This window comes from Marmota monax, unplaced genomic scaffold, assembly GCF_021218885.2.
Source record: "Marmota monax isolate L192 unplaced genomic scaffold, Marmota_monax_Labrador192_F-V1.1 WCK01_AAM20220418_F8-fsc00197, whole genome shotgun sequence".
Lineage (NCBI taxonomy): Eukaryota > Metazoa > Chordata > Mammalia > Rodentia > Sciuridae > Marmota > Marmota monax.
Genome location: NW_026694815.1, coordinates 2,983,360 through 3,003,546, shown reverse-complemented (window position 1 = coordinate 3,003,546; position 20,187 = coordinate 2,983,360). Strand labels below are relative to the sequence as shown.

At 37.3% G+C, this 20,187-nt stretch overlaps 1 protein-coding gene and 1 long non-coding RNA gene across 6 annotated transcripts in view; one reads left to right on the top strand and one right to left on the bottom strand.

The window, feature by feature from the left end:
• Positions 1-20,187, top strand: part of Mtus1 (microtubule associated scaffold protein 1) — a 141,980-nt gene that overhangs the window by 42,373 nt on the left and 79,420 nt on the right. For 3 of the 4 annotated variants that reach the window (XM_046425956.2, XM_046425957.2, XM_046425955.2), the window contains exons 2-3: positions 6,547-8,771; positions 13,361-13,556. In XM_046425956.2, coding sequence (XP_046281912.1) covers positions 6,684-8,771; positions 13,361-13,556 — 2,284 coding nt within the window. In that variant the 5' untranslated portion in view covers positions 6,547-6,683. Of the gene's footprint in view, positions 1-233; positions 299-6,546; positions 8,772-13,360; positions 13,557-20,187 lie in introns of those variants that run through there. The other variant, XM_058573120.1, reaches the window with a different exon arrangement.
• Positions 1-20,187, bottom strand: part of LOC124080105 (uncharacterized) — a 101,965-nt gene that overhangs the window by 66,966 nt on the left and 14,812 nt on the right. The gene's annotated exons all lie outside the window — the stretch shown is intronic.

The window sequence follows — 20,187 nt, the reverse complement described above, 5'->3', positions numbered from 1 at the left end:
TATATTTAAAAATATGCATACCAAATATTTTTTGTTCAACTGCTTAACTTTTAAATTTAGAGTAAAATAAAATTCATAGCTTAGATATTGTGCTGTTGTCTTTTTTTTTTTTACTTAAAGCAAATTGAAGATGAGATAATATTTTGGGTTTCAAAGCCTAAGAGCTAAATTATAATGATGTGTGAGGTTTTTTTTTTTTTTTTAGAGAGAGAATTTTAATATTTATTTTTTAGTTTTCGGCGGACACAACATCTTTGTTTGTATGTGGTGCTGAGGATCGAACCCAGGCTGCATGCAGGTGAGTGTGCTACCTTTTGAGCCACATCCCCAGCCCCTGATGTGTGAGTTCTTAAAAACACTTTTAAGAAGACTTTTGGAGATTTTTATGATTGGAAACTACAAATTACAACTGTGTTAAAATTTTTTTTTTTTTAGTTGTAGTTGGACACAATACCTCTATTTTTATTTATTTTTATGTGGTGCTGAGGATCGAACCTAGGGCCTTGCACGTGCTAGGTGAGCACTCTACCGCTGAGCCACAACCCCAGCCCATTAAGCTAATTCTTTTTTTTTTTTTTATTGGTTTTATATTTATATACATGGCAGCGTAATGCATCACAATTCTTATTACATATATGGAACAATTTTTCACATCTGTATATAAAGTATATTCACACCAATTCATGTCTTCATACATGTACTTTGGACAATGATGTCCATCACATTCCTCTATCACTGCTAACCCCCAGCCCTCTTCCTTCCTCTCCCACCCCGCTGCCCTATCTAGAGTTCGTCAATTCTCCCATGCTCCCCCTCCCTACCCCATTATGGATCAGTCACCTTATATCAGAGAAAACATTTGCCATTTGTTTTTTTTTTGGGATTAGCTAACCTCACTTATCTTTAACTTTATCTAATCTCACTTTATCTTTCCAACACCATCCATTTACCTGCAAATGCCATGATTTTATTCTCTTTTATTACTGAGTAATATTCCATTGTGTATACATGCCACATTTTTTAAATCCATTCATCTACCTAAGGGCATTTAGGTTGGTTCCACAGTTTAGCTATTGTGAATTGTGCTGCTGTAAACATTGATGTGACTCTGTCCCTGTAGTATGCTGTTTTTAAGGCTTTTGTGTATAGACCGAGGAGAGGGATAGGTTGGTCAAATTGTCAAATTTTCCAAGGAATCTCCATACTGCTTTCCATATTGGCTGAACCAATTTGCAGTTCCACCAGTAATGTATAAGTGTGCCTTTTTCCCTACATCCTCGCCAATATTTATTGTTGTTTGTCTTCATAATAGCTGCCATTCTGACTGGAGTGAGATGGTATCTTAAAGTAGTTTTGATTTGCATTTCTCTAATTGCTAGAGATGATGAACATTTTTTTCATACATTTGTTGATTGATTGAATATCCTCTTCTGAGAAGAGTCTGTTCATGTCCTTCGCCCATTCATTGATTAGGTTATTTGTTTTTTGGTGTTTAGCTTTTTGAGTTCTTTATATACCCTAAAGATTAGTGCTCTGATGTGTGAGGGGTAAAAATTTGCTTCCAGGATGTAGGCTTTCTATTCACCTCACAGATTGTTGAAGCCAGCTTTCCTAAATATTTTTTTTGGTTGTTGATAGACCTTTATCTTATCTTATTTATTTATTTATATGTGGTGCTGATAATTGAACCCAGTACCTCACACATGCCAGGGAAATGCGCTACTACTGAGCCACAGCCTCAGATAATGAAGCTAGTTTTATGTTTGATTTTTAGAAATAATTTTTTTTCATTTTCATAATTATCACATTGTACAGCAAGTTTGATCCTATGAATGTTCAAATTACAGAGCTAGACATGATGGGTCATAGGAAGATGTAGCAGATATGGGCTGTTATATAAGCCTCAATTGCTACAATAAGACACATCTGTTGTATAACCTGACACAAACCTGCTAATGACTAATTTGGCCACCATGTGTAGTTTATTCCCCAGAGGTTTCCTCATTTGTAAAATGAAGTCTGAATTGGATTTCTAAAATTTCTTCCAGCATTCATATGATAGATAATGGATTCAATTATGATCTAATTAACATGATAATGATTCAATTTTTCAGATGTATTTATTCACTATAAGAAATAATGTAATTTTTATCTCTGGGCAATAAAAAGTCATTTTTTAAAGCTAAAATTTGGAGAGGAACCTAAATTATTATTACCTATATTGTTTTTCTTCAAAGGTATCAAAATTCTATCCTAGAACTTATACTAGTAATTCTTTGATCATTTCTTTTAATACCTGGGTACCAATTTTGAACCTTATAAATCATTATGGGAATACACATTTTGATAATCTTTTTATTCAAGAGGATTTGCTATATCGTATGCCAAAATTTGAATTATTGCAGAATAGCTCTCATCCAGAATTCTCTCAAAAAAGATCTTTTTTCCCCAAAGATTCTCTATATGTGTAATAGGAATTGTAATGTATTCTGCTGTCACATATAAATAAAAAAACATTAAGTGAAAAAAAAAGATTCTCTTTAAAAGGAAACCGGATCATTATACTTTGTTCTTTTAGTGCTACTGAAAGTTGAGAATTTATCCTTTATGGTGAGAATGATTTGTTGCAAATTTTTCTTTCTTTCTCTCTCCTTTTTCTTTCTGCTTTTGCTTTGATAAAAATATTTCCAAGACAGTAACTTTGTCTTTTTTTTTTTTTTTTTGAGGTAAATTATATTGCAACCATAGGTATATGAAAACTTTAACCAGGTGAGATTAATTCAAAGAATATATGTCTAGCTCATGGTGGGTGGAAGCTGAGGTGTTATTTTTTAAAGCAGGAGAGGAATGAGGTTGATCCTAAGGCAGATGGCCAGCTTTCAACAAACTGGAAAGGCTGGTCAGCCCTTTCCTGATTATGTCTTTATCTTCATGGTAATGGTGAGTCAAGGCATTGTTTTCTAAAGTGAATGGTGCAGTTGATCTTTTAACCAATCCTGGAACTGATAAGGTTAACTACAGAAACTTTGGTATCCAGATCTCTGTATCACTAATTCTTTTATCTAAAAGACAGAAAATACTTCTGTAAATATGCCATATCAAAATTCTCCTTAAGTATATCTTCCAAATTCATTTTTGTGTTTGTTTAAAATAGCTTTGCTAACCCACTTGAAATTTGTTTCTGTGAATTAAAAAAATAAGCCCAAATATACTAAATATCATCTGAAAGTGGAATGGTTGATGGGTTTATTTTCATGTTACTCTACATAAACTATTGATTTTTTTTTTTGGTAAATCTGCAACATTTAGTCTTAACTTTAATGGAATTTCATGGTCTTTATAAAAATGCTTGTGATACCATGCTGAACAAAATGCATGAGGTTTAAAAATGGAACTCAGATTATATCTATATCCACATATATTAATATATCCACATATATTAATACATACATTATAAAAAATCTTGACTTTTTTATTTACCAATTTGATAAACTATGTCAAAAACCTTAAAATAATCATGCCCTTTGACTCATTAATGCTTTTATTTCCAAGAAGATTTTCTAAAGGAAATGAGCACAAATCAAAGATTGAAAAAAGATTAGGGCTATTTATAAAGAGAAACTGGAAACAAATATCAAATGGCATGGGACTGGTGGTATAATTTATCCTATTATGTGTGTATTTTTTAAATAAAATGCTTTGACATATGAACAGTTTACTTTATTCAGTTTAAAACAGGTTGTATTTTTTTAAATCATCTTTTATGTACTTTGGAAGAAGGAGAGCTTAGATAACAAAAATTCCATTAATTGAATCTAAGGACCCTGTTTATAAAGGCGAATAATACTTATTTTTGTAATGTTCTTTGCTCATGTTTGCTTCTACCAGCATCATTTGAATGAGGATCCATCTTCCTGGAAGCTGAAAGGTGTAACATATTTTAATGCTTTTGAAATTATACTCCATACTTGTAAACCCAAAAGGGAGTAAATGTACTTCTTAATTTGAACATTCAGCTTCAGTATATTTTATAACAGAGAATTTAAAATGTTAATTTGTGTTTCATGAAAGTTTTTATGAAGGTCCTAGCTAATAAAAATATTGCTCCAGTGATTTCTTTTAATTGAAGAGTCATCTGGTGAAAATAGTTGACTAATTTGTGTTTTCCATCGGTGTATAAATAACAAAGCCCTTATTTTAGGATTAGGAGTTTAGAATCTGTGTTTTTGTGCATGCACACATGCACTGTTGAGATAAACATTGCAGCCTTTTTTAAAATCCCATTTAAGTTGGTTTCAGGATTCATGGCCAGAAACACACAAAGCACTGTTAGAGAAGATACTGATCTTTGAGTTCTTCATGGCTCTTATTCTGATTTTATTCTTTTTATTCAGGTCACTGAAGTTTCAATACAGAGAAAGATTGCAAAAGGGAAAAATGAGATCTCTTAATTCAAAAATTTATAGATCTCACACAGAGTGTCATTTTCCCCCTTCATGGATATTTTATTCACAACAGCACCATGACATTTGGCTGACATTGATTATTAGGATGAGAAAGTCAGTTCAAGTGGATGTGTATCTGAATGAGTGATTTGAGTGATTGTAGTTCAACTTTGAACATTCGGATCTTTCTTAAGCACATTAATTTGATTAAAAAGCATAGTGAAATTTTAGTTATTTTCAAAAAATCACAGGATTTGAAAGCTCTTATGGGTGCTTCTAAGACTTTAAGTGCATGATTTAATAGTTTTTAGTATATTCATAGCATTGTGCGGTTATCAGCAAAATCTAATTTTGGAACTTTTCACTCCCCCAAAAGAAACATCCCATTTAGCCACTTTTCATTCCCTTTCTTCTATCCTTTCTCAGCCTTAGAGAACCACTAACCTATTTTCTTTCTTTTTTTTGTATTAGGGATTGAACCATTTTAATCTATTTTCTATCTGGATAGATTTGCCTATTCTGGACATTTCATGTAAATAATATCATAATAGTCTTTTATGACTAACTTTTTCCACTTACTATAATATTTTCATGTAACACATGTCCATGTTGTAGTATGTATGAATCAATGTTGTATTCCTTTCTGTGCCCAAGAATACTATTGTATGCATATACAACATTTTCTTGTCTGTTCACCAGTTGATGGATAGGTGGATTATTTCTGCTTTTTGGCTATTATAAATAATACTTCTATTAAGAATCATGTACATTTGTTTGCAAGTTTTTGTGTGGACATGTTTTTATTTCTTTTAATACAGACTTAGGAGTAAAGTTGCTGGGTCATATGAAATCTTTGTCGGCTAGGGCTGCCATAACAAAATATCATAAACTGAGTGGCTTAAATAACAGAAATTTATTTTCTCACAGTTCTGTAAGCTGGTCCCAGATTAAGCAAGGTTCTATCAGGATTTGGTTTCTTATGAGAGCTCCTTTCCTTCTGTATAGACAACTTGCTTCTTGCCGTGTCCTGACATAAGGGGTCAGAAATAGAGAGTGTATTGGTGTTGGTTTCTCAGCAGGGCACCAGTTCTCTTGGATAAGTGTTTCACTCTTATGATCTTATTTAATTTTAATTACCTCCTTAAGACCCCATCTCCAAAATAGTCACATATTGGGGTGGGGGTATTAGGCTTTAACCTGTGGATTTTGGAGAAACACAGGTCAGTGTAAACATATAGTAACTCTCTGCTTAAAATTTTAAGGAACTTCCAGTAGAGTACCACTTTAATTTTTAAGAATCAACAACTTCACTGGACTCAGTGGCGCAAGTCTGTAATCCTAGTGGCTCAGGAGGCTGAGGCCAGGAGGATTGTGAGTCCAAAGCCAGCCTCGGCAACTTAGCCAGACATTCAGCAACTCAGTGAGACCCTGTCTCTAAATAAAATACAAAATAGGACTGGGGATGTGGCTCAGTGTTTAAGTGCCCATTACCAAAAAAAAAAGAAAAGAATCGACAACTTCTTCCCGCTTCAGTTTGAAAATGGCATATGTTTAAGACAGAAGTGGAAGGAGAGGAAAGAGAAATGTGAATTCCTTAAACCTTCCTTGATCTTTAGCTCATTTGCTGGGCCCATGTGGTCTGTCTGGTCATCATTCTCCTTGGAAATGGTAGGGGGCTCTTCTGAGAAAGGGACACTATTATGAATTATGCTGGGACTAAGGACAGAAGTTGGGACTGTCTTAGGCAAGTTCAAATGAATGGTCACTCTGTCAACCAACAAGAAGGAAAAACTTTGCCAGACTTAGCTTTCTTCTTATGACAAGGTAGCATTGCTACGAGTAGGGAGGAGGCATATCAATTGTGATGTGTGTCCCAGGGATTTTAGCAGTATCTCTACTTTCCATTCTGTTGCCTAGTTCCTACTAAAAAATCCCCCAAAACTTTGAAAGGGGATAGACAATTAGCTAACAATATCTTAATTATTCACATATTTAAAAGTGGTGGATTCTAAATGTGGGAAAAAAAAGTGATTGAAATTAATCGAGGGGTGACATTAATTTTTCTAATATTTACTTGTGTTAAACATTTTATTTCTTCCAGGGAGCAACAAATCATTTCACCTTTGAAGCATCTTAAACTGAAAAACTTCCAACTGTGCTGAAAAGTTAGAGGCTGGCAAATATTTTTCCTTCCCTCTCATTTGAGAAGAATTGAAGAAATAAAATGGAAGAGGTTTAATGTCAATATCCAGAATGAATGATGATAATTCAGATGATAAACCAGAAGATGAATCGCATTCCTTATTTTTCAGCGATAAAAATGGAAATAGGTATGCATACAACCAAAAATCGCCATCTACCCGAAACTCTTCAACCAGTCATGTGAATTGGAGTTCTCCCAACCTAGAGGACATGGTGGTCGATTATGAAATGGACCCTTCTGTGGACAACGATGAAAGTATTTTTTCAAACTACCAATGTGTTGAAGTACTCGATCACCAAAAGTCAAGTGATTTCATTAGTAAGCGGGTATTGGAAACACATGAAGATCCCACATGTCTGTCTTCTGCACTTATAAATACAGAGAAGCCCAAATACCAGCACAGCGATTGTCATTCCTTAGAAGCAGATCAGGACCAGAGTATTGAGCCATCTCTGCCTTTCATGTGGAAATCTAATGATGATTTGAATTGTTCAGACTATGCTACTGCCTTGGAGTTAAACAAAACCTTTGACACACAAGTGAATAAAGTTGATTGCACTTTTATCACACATCATGTCAGTGAAAAGAGTCAGTCTTTGCACACCTCTGGAAGACCTCAACCAACCTGTATGAGAAGTGGAAATACATCTTCTGTATCCTGTTCCACTTGGACATCGTCCCATTTTGACAAAATGCATATGAGAGAAATTAATTATAATAAAGAGATCTTTGAAAACCCTCAAGCCACATCATCAGAGGCCTCAAATACAGCATTTTCTGACATGGTAATGCAAACAGATGTTGTTCCAGATATTGGAAATCAGTGTCAGTATTCTTTAGGAAAGGTCACCAGTGAGTACACAGATGGGTCACAGCAAAGACTAGTTGGAGAAAAAGAGATACAAGCACTAACACCAGTTTCCGATGGCATAGAAGTCCCCAATGGGTCTATATTACAAGAGTTCTATTGTTTCTCTAAAGATGAACCAAATAGTAAGACACATTCACAAAGCTCACATGGTGAAAAGGAAATGGGCAAAAATCTAAGAGAAACAGTGTCCGATTGTGTTATTGATGATGAATGCCCTTTACTGGTGCCAGCTTTTGATAAAAATAAAGCCCAAGTGCTGAACTCGGAGCACAACTTCACTGTGACCGATGATCGACAAATTGCTTCCAATGATAAGGATTTGGGAACCCAAAATAATGGTGTAGAACTGATATTAAGTAGCTCACCAGGACAAAAGATGGTTTCATCATTGGAACTGACTTGGGATGCAAGTGATATGATCATTAGCACAAATAACACAGTTTGCATGTCAACGCCCATCCTAGAACGCACAAATGCAAGCTTTACTATTTCGCCTGTTGAAGCAACAGAGGAATATAATAAAATGGAGAAGAGTCATCGAGACCTTAAAAATTTGCCAAAATCCAAGGGGACACCTATGAACATGTCTAAGCCTAGCCTAGGAAAATTAGCCACCAAAACGAATATCTCTGTAGGTAGCAAGGTTAGAAAAACTGAAATTATAAGTTACCCAAGACCAAATTTCAAGAATGTCAAAGCAAAAGTTATGTCTAGACCTGTGTTGCAGTCCAAAGATCCTGCGGTACCAAAGGTCACACCCAAATCTCAGTTGAATAGTGTCTCATCCCCCTCAACAGTGTCTTCCACAAGGCAGTTGACAGTTTTGAGCAAAACACCAAGATCTGACTTGAACTCAGACACAAAAGCAGAAATCCTAATTAACAAGACACACAAGCAGCAGTTTAATAAACTCATTACTGGCCAGGCTGTACATGTTACAACTCATTCTAAAAATGCTTCACACAGGGTTCCAAGAACAACATCTGCCATGAAATCGAATCAGGAAGATGTTGACAAAGCAAGTTCTTGTAATGCAGCATGTGAGACCCAGTCTGTAGCTGTGCTTTTTGAGAAGATGAAAGGCATACTCCCTGTCGAAATGGAAAGTGCTGAATGTTTGACATATGTCTCCAACATCAATGGGATTAGCCCTGAAAAGAAGGGTGAAAAAGAAAATAGGACACCTATGGAAAAACAAGAGCTAAAAAAGGAAGTTATGAATCAGACTTTTGAATACGGTTCCCTGTTTTTGGTAAGTGAAAGCTTTTGTGTGCTTCAGGAGTGGTGGAAAAAACTGGGGTCTATTAGCAATATTGGTCCACTAATATCCAATAATATGGCATAACGAGGTGTGCAAATATGCTTTCAGGTGTTAATTCTTTGTTTTGTCTGACAATACATACTAGAGTGAGTAGGTCATAAATACAACAAACCTGCATGTTGAAAAAAATCCTCCATTTCAGTATTTTGTATTGAATATCAATGTTCCTTTTGATAGTGTGTTAAAAGAACAAGTTAATATTTTACTATAATTGGTTATTTGAAGTTAAAGTATAACCTGATTACATTAGGTATTTATTTTTCTGAAAATAGTTTATAAACTTTCAGATATCTTGACCTACACTAAGAAATAGCTAGGGAGTGCTAGTAAACATAAGAGTAACTCTTGATGTTTTATTGAGGACCTACCTCTGGGGAGTAGACCTCTCTCCTGTGAACAAGGATGTGATTCTTGATTCTGTCTCTGACAAGCTAATGTAACTTTGGGAAAGTAATTTTTGTGGACTCAAAGGTCAAAGGATTGGGCTAGTAGATTTCTAAGGTCTCTTGCATACCTAATGTATTGATTTCTGGTATATGAAATAAATAAAATCCATTTTATTTGTGTTTAGTGAACAAGCAGCATATTTCCTATAGTAACAAATACTTAGGGGGACTAGATCAGTCCATTTAAAAAAAAAAATAAAGAACTCACGTGAAGTTCAAAGATTATTTTTCTATAAACTTGCATATATTTTGGCAACAGTATGAAGACTTTAGTTTTCTGAGTTTTGAAAACACTTTGACAGGCTACTGTTGGGGTTATGTACTTGTCCTCAGGCCTATTTTTGGCTGTGGGGACATGTGTATTTTCAGCCCCATGCAGGCTGTCCTTGGGTGTCTGTCCCTGGGGCCAGGAGTGGAACTGGGTGCAGGGGAGGAAGGTGGACATAACACAGACAGCCTGTCCTTTGGAGGGCTCATATGTAAGAGGGATGAAATATGTACTGTGGTCAGGTGCTGATGGGCTGTTTCAGAGGAGTTTTAAGGGTACATGGGGGCCACAAGGAGGAAATTATAAGCTTATTTTAGGTGATAAGGTTAAGAAAGACTGAAGATACTCTTCAGCTGTGTCAGTTTAGAGATCTGTTAGGAAGCATGGTATACCACAGATTTGTAACAGATGGTTTGTTTAAAAGCTTTTTTTTGTTTGTTTTTGTTTAAAAAAGTTTTTTTTTAAACATCAGAAATGGGGTTGTAGCCTAGCATGTGTGAGGCTCTAGGTTCAGTTCTCAGCACCACATATAAACAAACAAATAAATAAAAATAAAGGTCCATCGACAACTAACAATTTTTAAAAATTTATCAAACTGAACATATCATTTCTAATTGTAATATTTTGCTAAATTAAATTGCAGTAACATCTTGATTCCAATCTATAATTTTAATTTGATGTTTGTTGATATACATAGAAATGGAACACTTATTTCTTCTTGATTTATGGGATACTTTTATTTCATATCTCTCCCTGGCTTCCAGAAAAACTGGTGTAAAGTTTCTTTAAATATTTACCTTGAATATAAATTGGTTATATACTTTTGAAGCTAGAGGATTTTTTTTTCCAGATTTATGCATTCAGTCTTAACCTTATATTTTCCCCCATGCAGAATGAAAGCATGTTTTTCAGGCCCATGATGCAGTATTCAAGTAAGGTAATAGGATCCTCAGGTTGAAAGGGATCCCGGTACATCTTGGAGATGAGGTGCTTTTCACCTTCAGAATCCTGCAATTAGGATTCATAATTAGATATGAGTCCTGAAGGACAGTCCTACGTTCTCTGCAGTGCTGGTACTTATGGACTGCTGTAAAGAACTCACTCTGTTTCCATGACCCTGTCTTAAGCATGGTGCCCTTTGATTTCATTAGTTCGCCTCTCCAGTATCCACATGTCTGGAAGGGAAGGTGCTTGGATCTGAAAGCTGATTGGGTGACTCTGGCTGTGTACTTTAGTCACCTGCAGCGTTTGTGGGTGACTTCAGCACTCTCCAAGGGCTCTGCTTGCCCAGGGTCTGTGAAGAGAGTCCTGGAGGGATGTTAATTTTCAGTATGCTCTGTGGGCCAAATTAGTTGACTCGAGGCTGTCTACAACCTCATAAGCTGTTGGGTGGTCAGGGTTTATCTGAAACTTCAGAAAGGTTCTTATTTGGAAGAGGGAATTTTATTTTGATACAAAGTGTGAAGTGCAGTTTCCCATTGAAGAAGTTATGCAATTGTGATTATGTGTTAGAAGTGGTGAAGTGTCTAAAAGGAAAGGAATTGATATTTATTCAGTGTCTGCTCTGAACCAAGCACTTGGCTCAGTCACCGTGTATGTATGTTATGTCATTTAATTTTCCCAGTAGTGCTCAGGTGCTTCACATACATTGTCATTTATTCTTCCCAGTAACAACTAGGCAATTGTGTAAGAGGTTATTTAAAACTCATAAAGCTGCTAAGTAGAAAAATGGAAATTCAAATTCAGGTCCTCTCACTGTTATATACATCACAGGGCTTTTGTGGAGTGTTGGCTCTGAAAGGCAAGATAAGATTCACTTTTGCAAATTGATGAGAAGTTTGTTTTACTTTTTAGAAGAAAGTTGCTCTGGGGGATTTGGTCAGCCAGCTTTAAGGTAGAGGTAGAAGATAAGAGTGTGTCTGCTACTCTCCCCTGCTTCTCCTGGCCAATTTAGTATTGTTCTCCTATCTCAGAACCTGACCTGCAGCTGTTTCCTTGGGATATTGGTCTATAAGTTAGCACTGAGTTCACCTGGTGTTTGGATCTGACAGCCATCAGCATAGGGCTTTAGTATCTCTATTGGAAATTATCTTTATGATTTACTAAATAAAGAAGGGTCCAAGTGGGAGTATGTAACACTGAATTAAGAGCATGGATTCTGAAGTCGTTTCAAATTCTAGCTCCATCATTCACTGCAAAATGACCTCTCTGCATTGCTCAGTTTTTCTTTATGTGAAGGCAGAACACAGATGGTAGTTTACAGCATTGGCATGTGTCCTCTGAGTAAGGCTTGACTCCCATTTCCTGAATGTAGAATGGAAACATTTATTAGGTTCCTACTGTGTGCCACATATATGGTGGCAGCTGGTAGGATGTAAAGGACATAGCCCCTGCCCAAACGTAGTACCTAGTGCAGTGGGGAATGTTAAAAAGTAAGTTAGAAGGGCATGTTAAATACAAAGCTGGGAAAATAAATAGATTCCTGTGTTGTAGGAGAGGAAGGAGGGTGTGGTCAGTGGGGAGAATTATCAAGTTTTCTGGAGGAGATGTAGTTGAATCACTGCCAGAATGTAGAAGGCACATATTCTAGGTGGAGGGGATACCATATATAAAGATGAAGAAATACAAGAAGATATTCTGACTTGGGGGCCTCCAGATAAGTGGGCGTGATGGAGCTGGGGTGCTTGGACATAAGCTGAAGAGCATGGAAGGGGCTACCATATTAGAAGGGGCTTGATGTATCTTAAAAAAAGAGTTGATTTTTTTTTTCTGGAAGGTAGGGGTAGAAATAGGTCTGACCCTATTTCAATTTTAGAGAGATTGCCCTGGCCGGGGTATGGAAGATGAATGGGAAGCTGGTGAGACCAGAGAGATCCTGAGGACATAGCTTCAGTAATCCTAGTGGGAAACCATGCTGGCTTATTCTAGGGGAGATGGAAAAGAGGGATATAAGAGGTAAGAAAGGAAGCAGCCAGAAGAAGCTTGTATGGTGAATGAGAAGAGATAAGTTCTGAGATGAATGTGTAAAATCAGTTTAATTTTAGAAAGTGCTTCATGTTCTTCAGTAAAATGGAGTGTGATAAAGTATCAATATCATGGGATTACTAAGTGAGTTGATACATGTATTCAGAATTTAGAATGATATTTTGCATAGTATAAGGACTGTTAACACCAACAATAATAGGATTATTGTTAATCAGAGGTACCTGAAGGGTGTAAGTGGGGAGGGGCAGATAGGAGTTAAATATAGGATCAAGTCAGGAGAGAGTGTTGGCTTGGACATGTGGATTTTGGATGCACCAGTGTGTACGTGGTGGTTGAGACAGCAAGCAGATGAGATCATGTGGGGAGACGATGTGGTGAGAAAAGAGAACAGGACCAAGTCTGGGTCCTGGTGAAGACTAGCACTTAAAGGCACAGAACAGGACCCAGAGAAATAGCCAGAGAACCAGAAGAAAAAGCAGGAAAGAGCTCTGTTGGGGAAACCAAAGAAAGATGGAGTGAGTGGTCAGTATCAGATGCTAGAGAGAGAACTCTCCAGCAAAGGACTGAACACAGTGCTGTGAATTTCGCTTGTGGTATGGGTGATCTTGAGAACAACCTCACTAGTGGGTCCAAAAGCAGATCAGGCTGAAATTAAAAGTCAGCTGTGAAGAGTTTTAATTGCTTCATAGTAAAAATAAGAATTAAATGTTTATCTGGAAAATCTGCTAAGACAGTGTTTCTTTATATAGCTAATAACACATGGAAATTGTATGGAAAAGCTCTGATCTGGATTAAATCTTAATTGATTTTTTTTTCCCTAGGGTTCTTCTTCAAAACCTACCACCACCTCAGGGAGGAACATATCCAAACCTGACTCTTGCAGTTTGAGAAAAACACCCACTCCAAAAGGCAAAGTGGGGCCTGCTGTTTCCTGTTTGAGGCGGAACAGTGACAGTCGGAGCCTCAGTTCTGATAGAACCTTATCTCCTCAGAGGATCAGGCGTGTGTCCACCTCTGGTAAGAATAAAGTAGTTGAGCTCTGCTTATAGCAGTTTATGAATTATTTGAATGTTGAATTAAACTTGGCAGAAAGCAGAATGACAGTTTTGGTCACAGCAATAACACCTCTGTCATGAATGCATTTAGCTTTTTTATATATTTATATATTTTTAGTTGTTGATGAACCTTTATTTTATTCATTTATTTATATGTGGTGCTGAGAATTGAACCCAGTGCCTCACATGTGTGAGGCAAGCGCTCTACCACTGAGCCACAATCCCAGCCCACATTTAGCCTTTTGAGGTTCAGCATTATGCTTAGGAAAAATCACAAAACAAGACAATACAGCCCTTATCTTTGAGCATTACAAATATAGTTGGAGATAGATTCATGTACATAAACTACAAGCTATTGAGAAGGATGCATACATACATGCACTTGGGTAACTGTTGGAAATATGAGTCATTTCATTAACTTTTTTAAAATAAATGGTTAATATTTAACAGTATTTCCATGTTATAGATTCATCGAGTGTCCTCACCATATAAGAAAGAATACATCTTTCAGTAAAATTCAAGTAGAAAATTACTCTATGTAAATTTATAGGGAGATGAGGGCAACTAAACAGTTGAACTTTTTTCTGGTGTGAACTTTCATCTATGCTGGCTTGTACTTTTGAAGGTGTAGTTTTAAAGCTGTATTGGATGGATGAAATTTGAGAGCTTCAAGAATAGCTATTAAGTGTCTTACTAAATTTGGCAGATGTACAGATTTCTTTGTGTTACAAACCAGAACAGGAAATGGAAAAGTCAAGCCCTGTTTCACAGAGGCTAAAACAGAAAGCCTGCCAGCCATTCTAGTCGACTGATCACGGTCTGCAGGGAACACCCCTTATTTCTGCAGGTACAACGCTGAGCAAATTAAAGGCATGTCAGATAGAAGTAAGTTCCCTTGTAGAAATAGTGACTGCTATTGAATGGTCTTAAAAAGAAACATGCCTCTAAAATTATGTACCCACACATGTGAGAACATTTACAGAAACTAATAAAACCAGCCAAATCCCAGAGGATCTCTTTATTTCACTACAGTTGAGGATTTTTAAGTTTCATTTTCCAATCCTCTCATGAGGCTGCTAGTGTGAGAAGGCTATACGGCACAGAAGTGTTTTAAGGGATGTTTATTTAGATTCATGGATTATGTGAAGATTATGAGGTTGGGGAAGCAGACCCATGGAGAGGTATGAGGGGAAGAAGAGGGATTCACCTGGCCCATTTTCATTTCCATCCATAGAAGAGCTGATCAGGAAAGGGGAATCCATCAGCTTGAAGTGTTCATCGTTTGAGAGGAAAACAAAGTGAAGCCAAAGGATATGGGAGAAGCAGTGATCCTTGTTTTTAGGGTATTGCCAGAGTTGGGAGTCAAGGTGTGAGAGAGATCAAAGCTCTTGTTCTCACTGTTGCTGCCTGACAAGGCACACAGTGTTTGCCAGGGTGTGGGGAGTTCCCTTCCTATTTGGATGTCAGGAGAACCTGTGGCTTGGTGGCATGTGGAGCTATGGCCACTGGCACTCTGGCCTGTGGTGAGGAGCCCTGTGTTCTAATATCACTCTGGCACCCATGAGCTGCCATAGACAGTAAGTCATTTACCCTCCTTGACCATCAGCTTTCACATCTGTCGAGTGTAAAGCTTGGGACTCTAGGATCCTCTCAGCTTTTGTAGTCCTATCTTTCTAGGTGCAGTTTGGAGCTCATCTAATTTTCTGAGTCATGGCTGCTACTAGTAGGATTCTCTGAACCACATGATGCTTGAATCCCAGAAAACTTAAGTGCACACACTTTTCAGAAATCGGGGGCTGGGGATGTTGCTTAAGCGGTAGCGTGCTCACCTGGCACACACGCAGGGCGCTGGGTTCGATCCTCAACACCACATAAAAATAAAGATATCGTGTCCACCTAAAACTAAAAAATAAATATTAAAAAAAAAAAAAAAAGAAATCAGGTCTGTACCCAGGGTATATTTTAAAAGGTAGAATTCTTTTAGGTAGGTGACCATTCCCATTAAACCCTGAAATATTTTTTGAATCCTTTCAGTGTGTGCTACATAATGTCCTGTCTTAGGGAAAAGTGATCTGTATTGTTTTATGAAGGGACAGGGAAAATTACTGAAGCTTTGGTTATCCTGTGTCAATGAGCTTGATAACTAAGTTATTCATTCAAATTTTTAAAATTTAAATGTGATCGGGCACAGTGGTATATGCCTGTAATCCCAGCTATTGGGGAGGCCAAGGCATGAAGATTCCAAGTTTGAGCCCGGGGTTGGCAACTGTCTCATTATGAAAAGGGCTGGGGTTATAGCTCAGTGGTAAAACTTCCCTGGGTTCAATCCCCAGTACCAAGAAAACAAAAATTTTTTAGTCTGAGTTAAATTATAATTTACCTAGTGGTTTTCCTATATATGAAAAAAGAAAATTTTATGTAACTAGAAATGTTATGGATTTGAATTAGAGTTTTATGTTGAGAGGTTAGAAGACTTATACACCACGTAATCTTATCACCCCAAATTTGTATGTGGAAGCCATGAATTTTAATGGGACTAAGGAAGTGATGAAGATTTAAAGGAAGTCTTACAGATGAGACCCTGAGCCGATAGGATTGGTGCCCTTATAAGAAGAGGAAAAACACCAGGGCTCCCTCTCTACCCTGTGAGACTTTGTGAAAAGGTGTCCAGCTTTAAGGCAGGAGGAGGGTCCCAACTAGAACCAGATCAGCTGATACCATGAGCTAATAAGACTCCTTAACCTACAGAACCATGAGGAAATAAATTTCTGTCATTTAAAGTACAATAGTTTATGATATTTGTTATGGCTGCCTGAGCAGACTAAGTCAAGGACTAACTTGATTATGCTGTCATGTTTTTAAAACTTATTTGTTTGGATGTTCACAATAAATTGAAAGGTGTTTTTGTGTTGGGGAGAGGAACTCTAATCATCAGAGTTAAAAGTAGAACAGAAGAATCAAGGAACAAAAACAATGCACCTTCAGATCACTGAGAGCCTGTTGCTATTTTCTTATACAATGTAGTGTTTGTGTATTCGAAAATTGAAACCAAATGAATATCCACTGTACTCGTACAAAGTTACTTTGCTGAAAAGGTGAGCAGCAGGAATGTTCCAGCCAGTACAGGGTTTTTAATAAATCCTTTCAGAGAACTAAGTGGAAAACCAGACCTAGAGTTAAAATAGCCATTTTCTTGAAGATTTAGAATGAATGTGAGAAAGAATTATAATTAAACTGAATGGATCTCTTCTGTTTTATTTGTCAAAATGGGAAAATTTATATAAGACTAAGTTAGCTTATAAGAAACCAAATCCAAAGTACTTTGGCTTCTTGGGGGTATGTATTTTTTAACACACTTAGTTAAATAAGTAAGATGAAATAATGATAAAACTTATTTCTATAATGCCAGCAATAGCAGCTCACGCTGTTGAATGTATACCAAGTTCCAGGTTTTGTTTTAATCATTTCACCTATGAATCCGTATAACACTCAGAATAATTTTCTGAGGCCTCCTCCCATGTTATAGATTAGGAAACCACCATGGAGGGTTTTTCTGATGTTATGTAGCTGGGAAGTGGCTGAGGTGGGATTCAGACAAAGTGGTAAACTCTGGAGTCCAAGCTCTCAGCCTTCATATTATTAAAGAAGAACTGTGAGTAGGATCGTGAGTTTCTAAATAAATAAAGAAAATTCTTGAGCTCAACGGAATGGTTTAGAAACCGTGGTACACTTCAGATCCTTGGCTAAATTTCCATGATATAAATTATTCTCTATGGTTATCAAAAGTGAGTGCTGCTGAGTAAGTAACCTGGATAGGTACAGTCAGGATCGAAGCTTCAGGTAGTACTGGTTCTGAGCAGGTTTCCATTCTAAGAGTGTGTGTTTCCCACTTAATCATGCAGTTGCCTTTTCAGTGACTACCTTGAGCCAGGTAGGATTCCAGAAGTGGTACAGAATGTCCTCCCTGCCCTGTGGGTCTTTCTGTTGCCTGGGGAGACCTCTGCATGTTCCTGCCTCAGCCACACAAATAGATATGTGAGGGTGTGGCAGAGGCCCCAAGGGAAGGAAGGTCTCATGAAAGAGTCGGCTTTTACTTTCTCCAGAAAAAGAGAAATACAATGGGTAAACTCTTGTTTTATTTCAGTCTGTTGCAGGTTAATAAATTCCTTGCAGGACAGTGGAATATCTGAAACGTGTAATGACCCGTCTATTGTTACAGATTTCTCTTTTCTCCTCCTGAGTGGTACAACTTCTTGCTTGGTTTATGCAAACTGATTTTTTTTTTAAAATTAGTGTTAAAGGGAATTTAAAATCATTTTAACTCTTGTTGTATCTAAAACCTTTTTTTAAGTGAGAATATGAGAGGAAGTGAGCAAAATTAGAATTTTCACCTATTTATAGAATTAATTACTAGAAATCATAAATTATCACTCAATAAGTTATTCTAAAAGCTATCTTTAATATATTGCTAATAGATGCATCTATATTTGTATGTAATTAAAACACATTTAGATTATGTCTCTGGATTTTTTTTCTGTAAACATACTGATGGTAGTTAACCTGTTTATGATGTGCCAGGCACTAGCCTATGTTCCCTTAAATGCTTGAGCTCAATTAATCCTCACAGCACATGAGGAATAGACACTACGATTACCCCTACTCTACCTGTGAGGCATTTGAGATTTGAAAGCTTAATGAGGTTACACAGTTGATAACTGGTGGAGACAGGGACAGGGCCAGACAGTCTGTCCCTAGAATCTGTGCTCTTAGCCCCTGTTTGCTGTGCATGTGGCAGCCCTGACACACTTACTTCTTCATTATTGCATCTGAATGGATTATTCATTAAAGGGCATTATGTTAACTGTCCAGTGAATGCTTGCTTGTGCCAGGAATGATTCTTAGTGTTGGCAATGAAGAAGTGCACAAGAGAGACAATTTCTCGCCCCTGGGCAGCTTAAGTTCTAGTAAGGGAAGTCAGAAAATAAACTAAATAAAATGTTTAGTATATAAGATGATGAAGTGCAAGAAGATAAGCTAAAGCAAGGACCCTATAGGCACTTGAGAGAGAAGTATCTTCCCTTTTCTTGAACATCACTAAATTCTTGATCTTTTCTAGATAATGCACATACTTCTCACTTAGTAATGATTCTGGTGGACATTGGTCTGTGGAATGACTCATAGAATATGCTTAATATGTCACTATGAAGTCCCTTATTTATCCATTCATGAAACGTTTGGAGGGCCTGCATGTTGGGAGTCTACTAGACTCAGGATATAAACATGATTAAACCAATATACTCTCCTAGGAACCTCAGTAATTGGAGGTTAGGGTGGAAAGGGGTGTCCAAGCAAATCATACAATGTAGGCTCTTCATGCTTCAGATCTTGGCAGAACTGCCCTGACCTTTGTGACATATCAAGCTGTGTGGTAATTATTTTCTTACATGTCTGTCTCCTGCTAACCTGTGAGATCCATAGCATAGAGTCCAGGTTTAGTTATTTTTATATTCTTGTGTTCAGCACACTTTACCTGTTACCCAGCCCATATTTAGGAACACCACTGGACTTGATTTGAATGGAGACTTGTAAGGAGCACTGTGTGCCCTTAGTAAAGGGAACAACACCAGCTCAGACTAAGGACAGGCTGGAGAAGAGTGTGGACATTCAAAGGAGCCTTGGAATGTGCCTGTGGTGGTTTGCCTGCAGATAAAATAGCCAGCATTGTCAAAGATTCAGATGTTGAGTTGTGAAAGTATATATTGTGTTTGGGGACCAGTGAGGCCAGGGTCAGCATGCCTGGAGCAAAACGTGTGTTGGGGTCAGTGAGAGATGGCCCTAAGGAGGTTGAGGCAAGTCAGTTCTAGTAGTCTAGACACAGAATTCTAAGATTCCTGCCAGCATTTCGGAATAGAAAGTGGAGCACGTACTTCAGATATTTTGAAGGAATACTGTCCAGTAAGATCTGAATGGTCCCAAGTGTCACCAGCATTCTTTTTCTGATGGCTGTGTAGATAGTGAGATCATAAAGTGATATACAGAATAGAGCAGCAAGAGAAGATTCTCCAGAGAATGAGGGGTTTGGCTTGAGGGATGTTAACCTTGAAGGTATTGAAGACTGGAGAGCACCTCAAAGGGGTGTGTACGTGTTTGAGGTTTAAGACAGTAAAAATGTGGCAAGGTTGAGGAAGCCTGTGGAAAAACAGCTAATCTTGAGCAAGAGGGATGAGCATGACAGCCCGCCCAACAGAATAGTCAGAATGCATCCATTGCCCCGGCAAATATGTCTTTGAAATAAAGAGGGGAATGCAGAAGCGTGTTGAAGGAGATGTACTAGGAGATGAAATAGGTTTAAGAGTGAACATTAAAAGTAGCAGCAGATAATGGGCTGGGTAGCTTCTTGCATATTTTCAAGCTCACTTTTTTGAGGACTGATGATTTCTTCCAAACAAGTTTGTGGATTTTATTGATTGGTTCACTTTTGTAAACTTAGGAAAGGAAGTTGATGCTCACTCTTGAGATCTCAGTGATTTCATTCCTTAGAGGAGCTCTGCCCACAAATCTTGGCTCCTAATGAGTCAGAAAGCTTGCCAAAT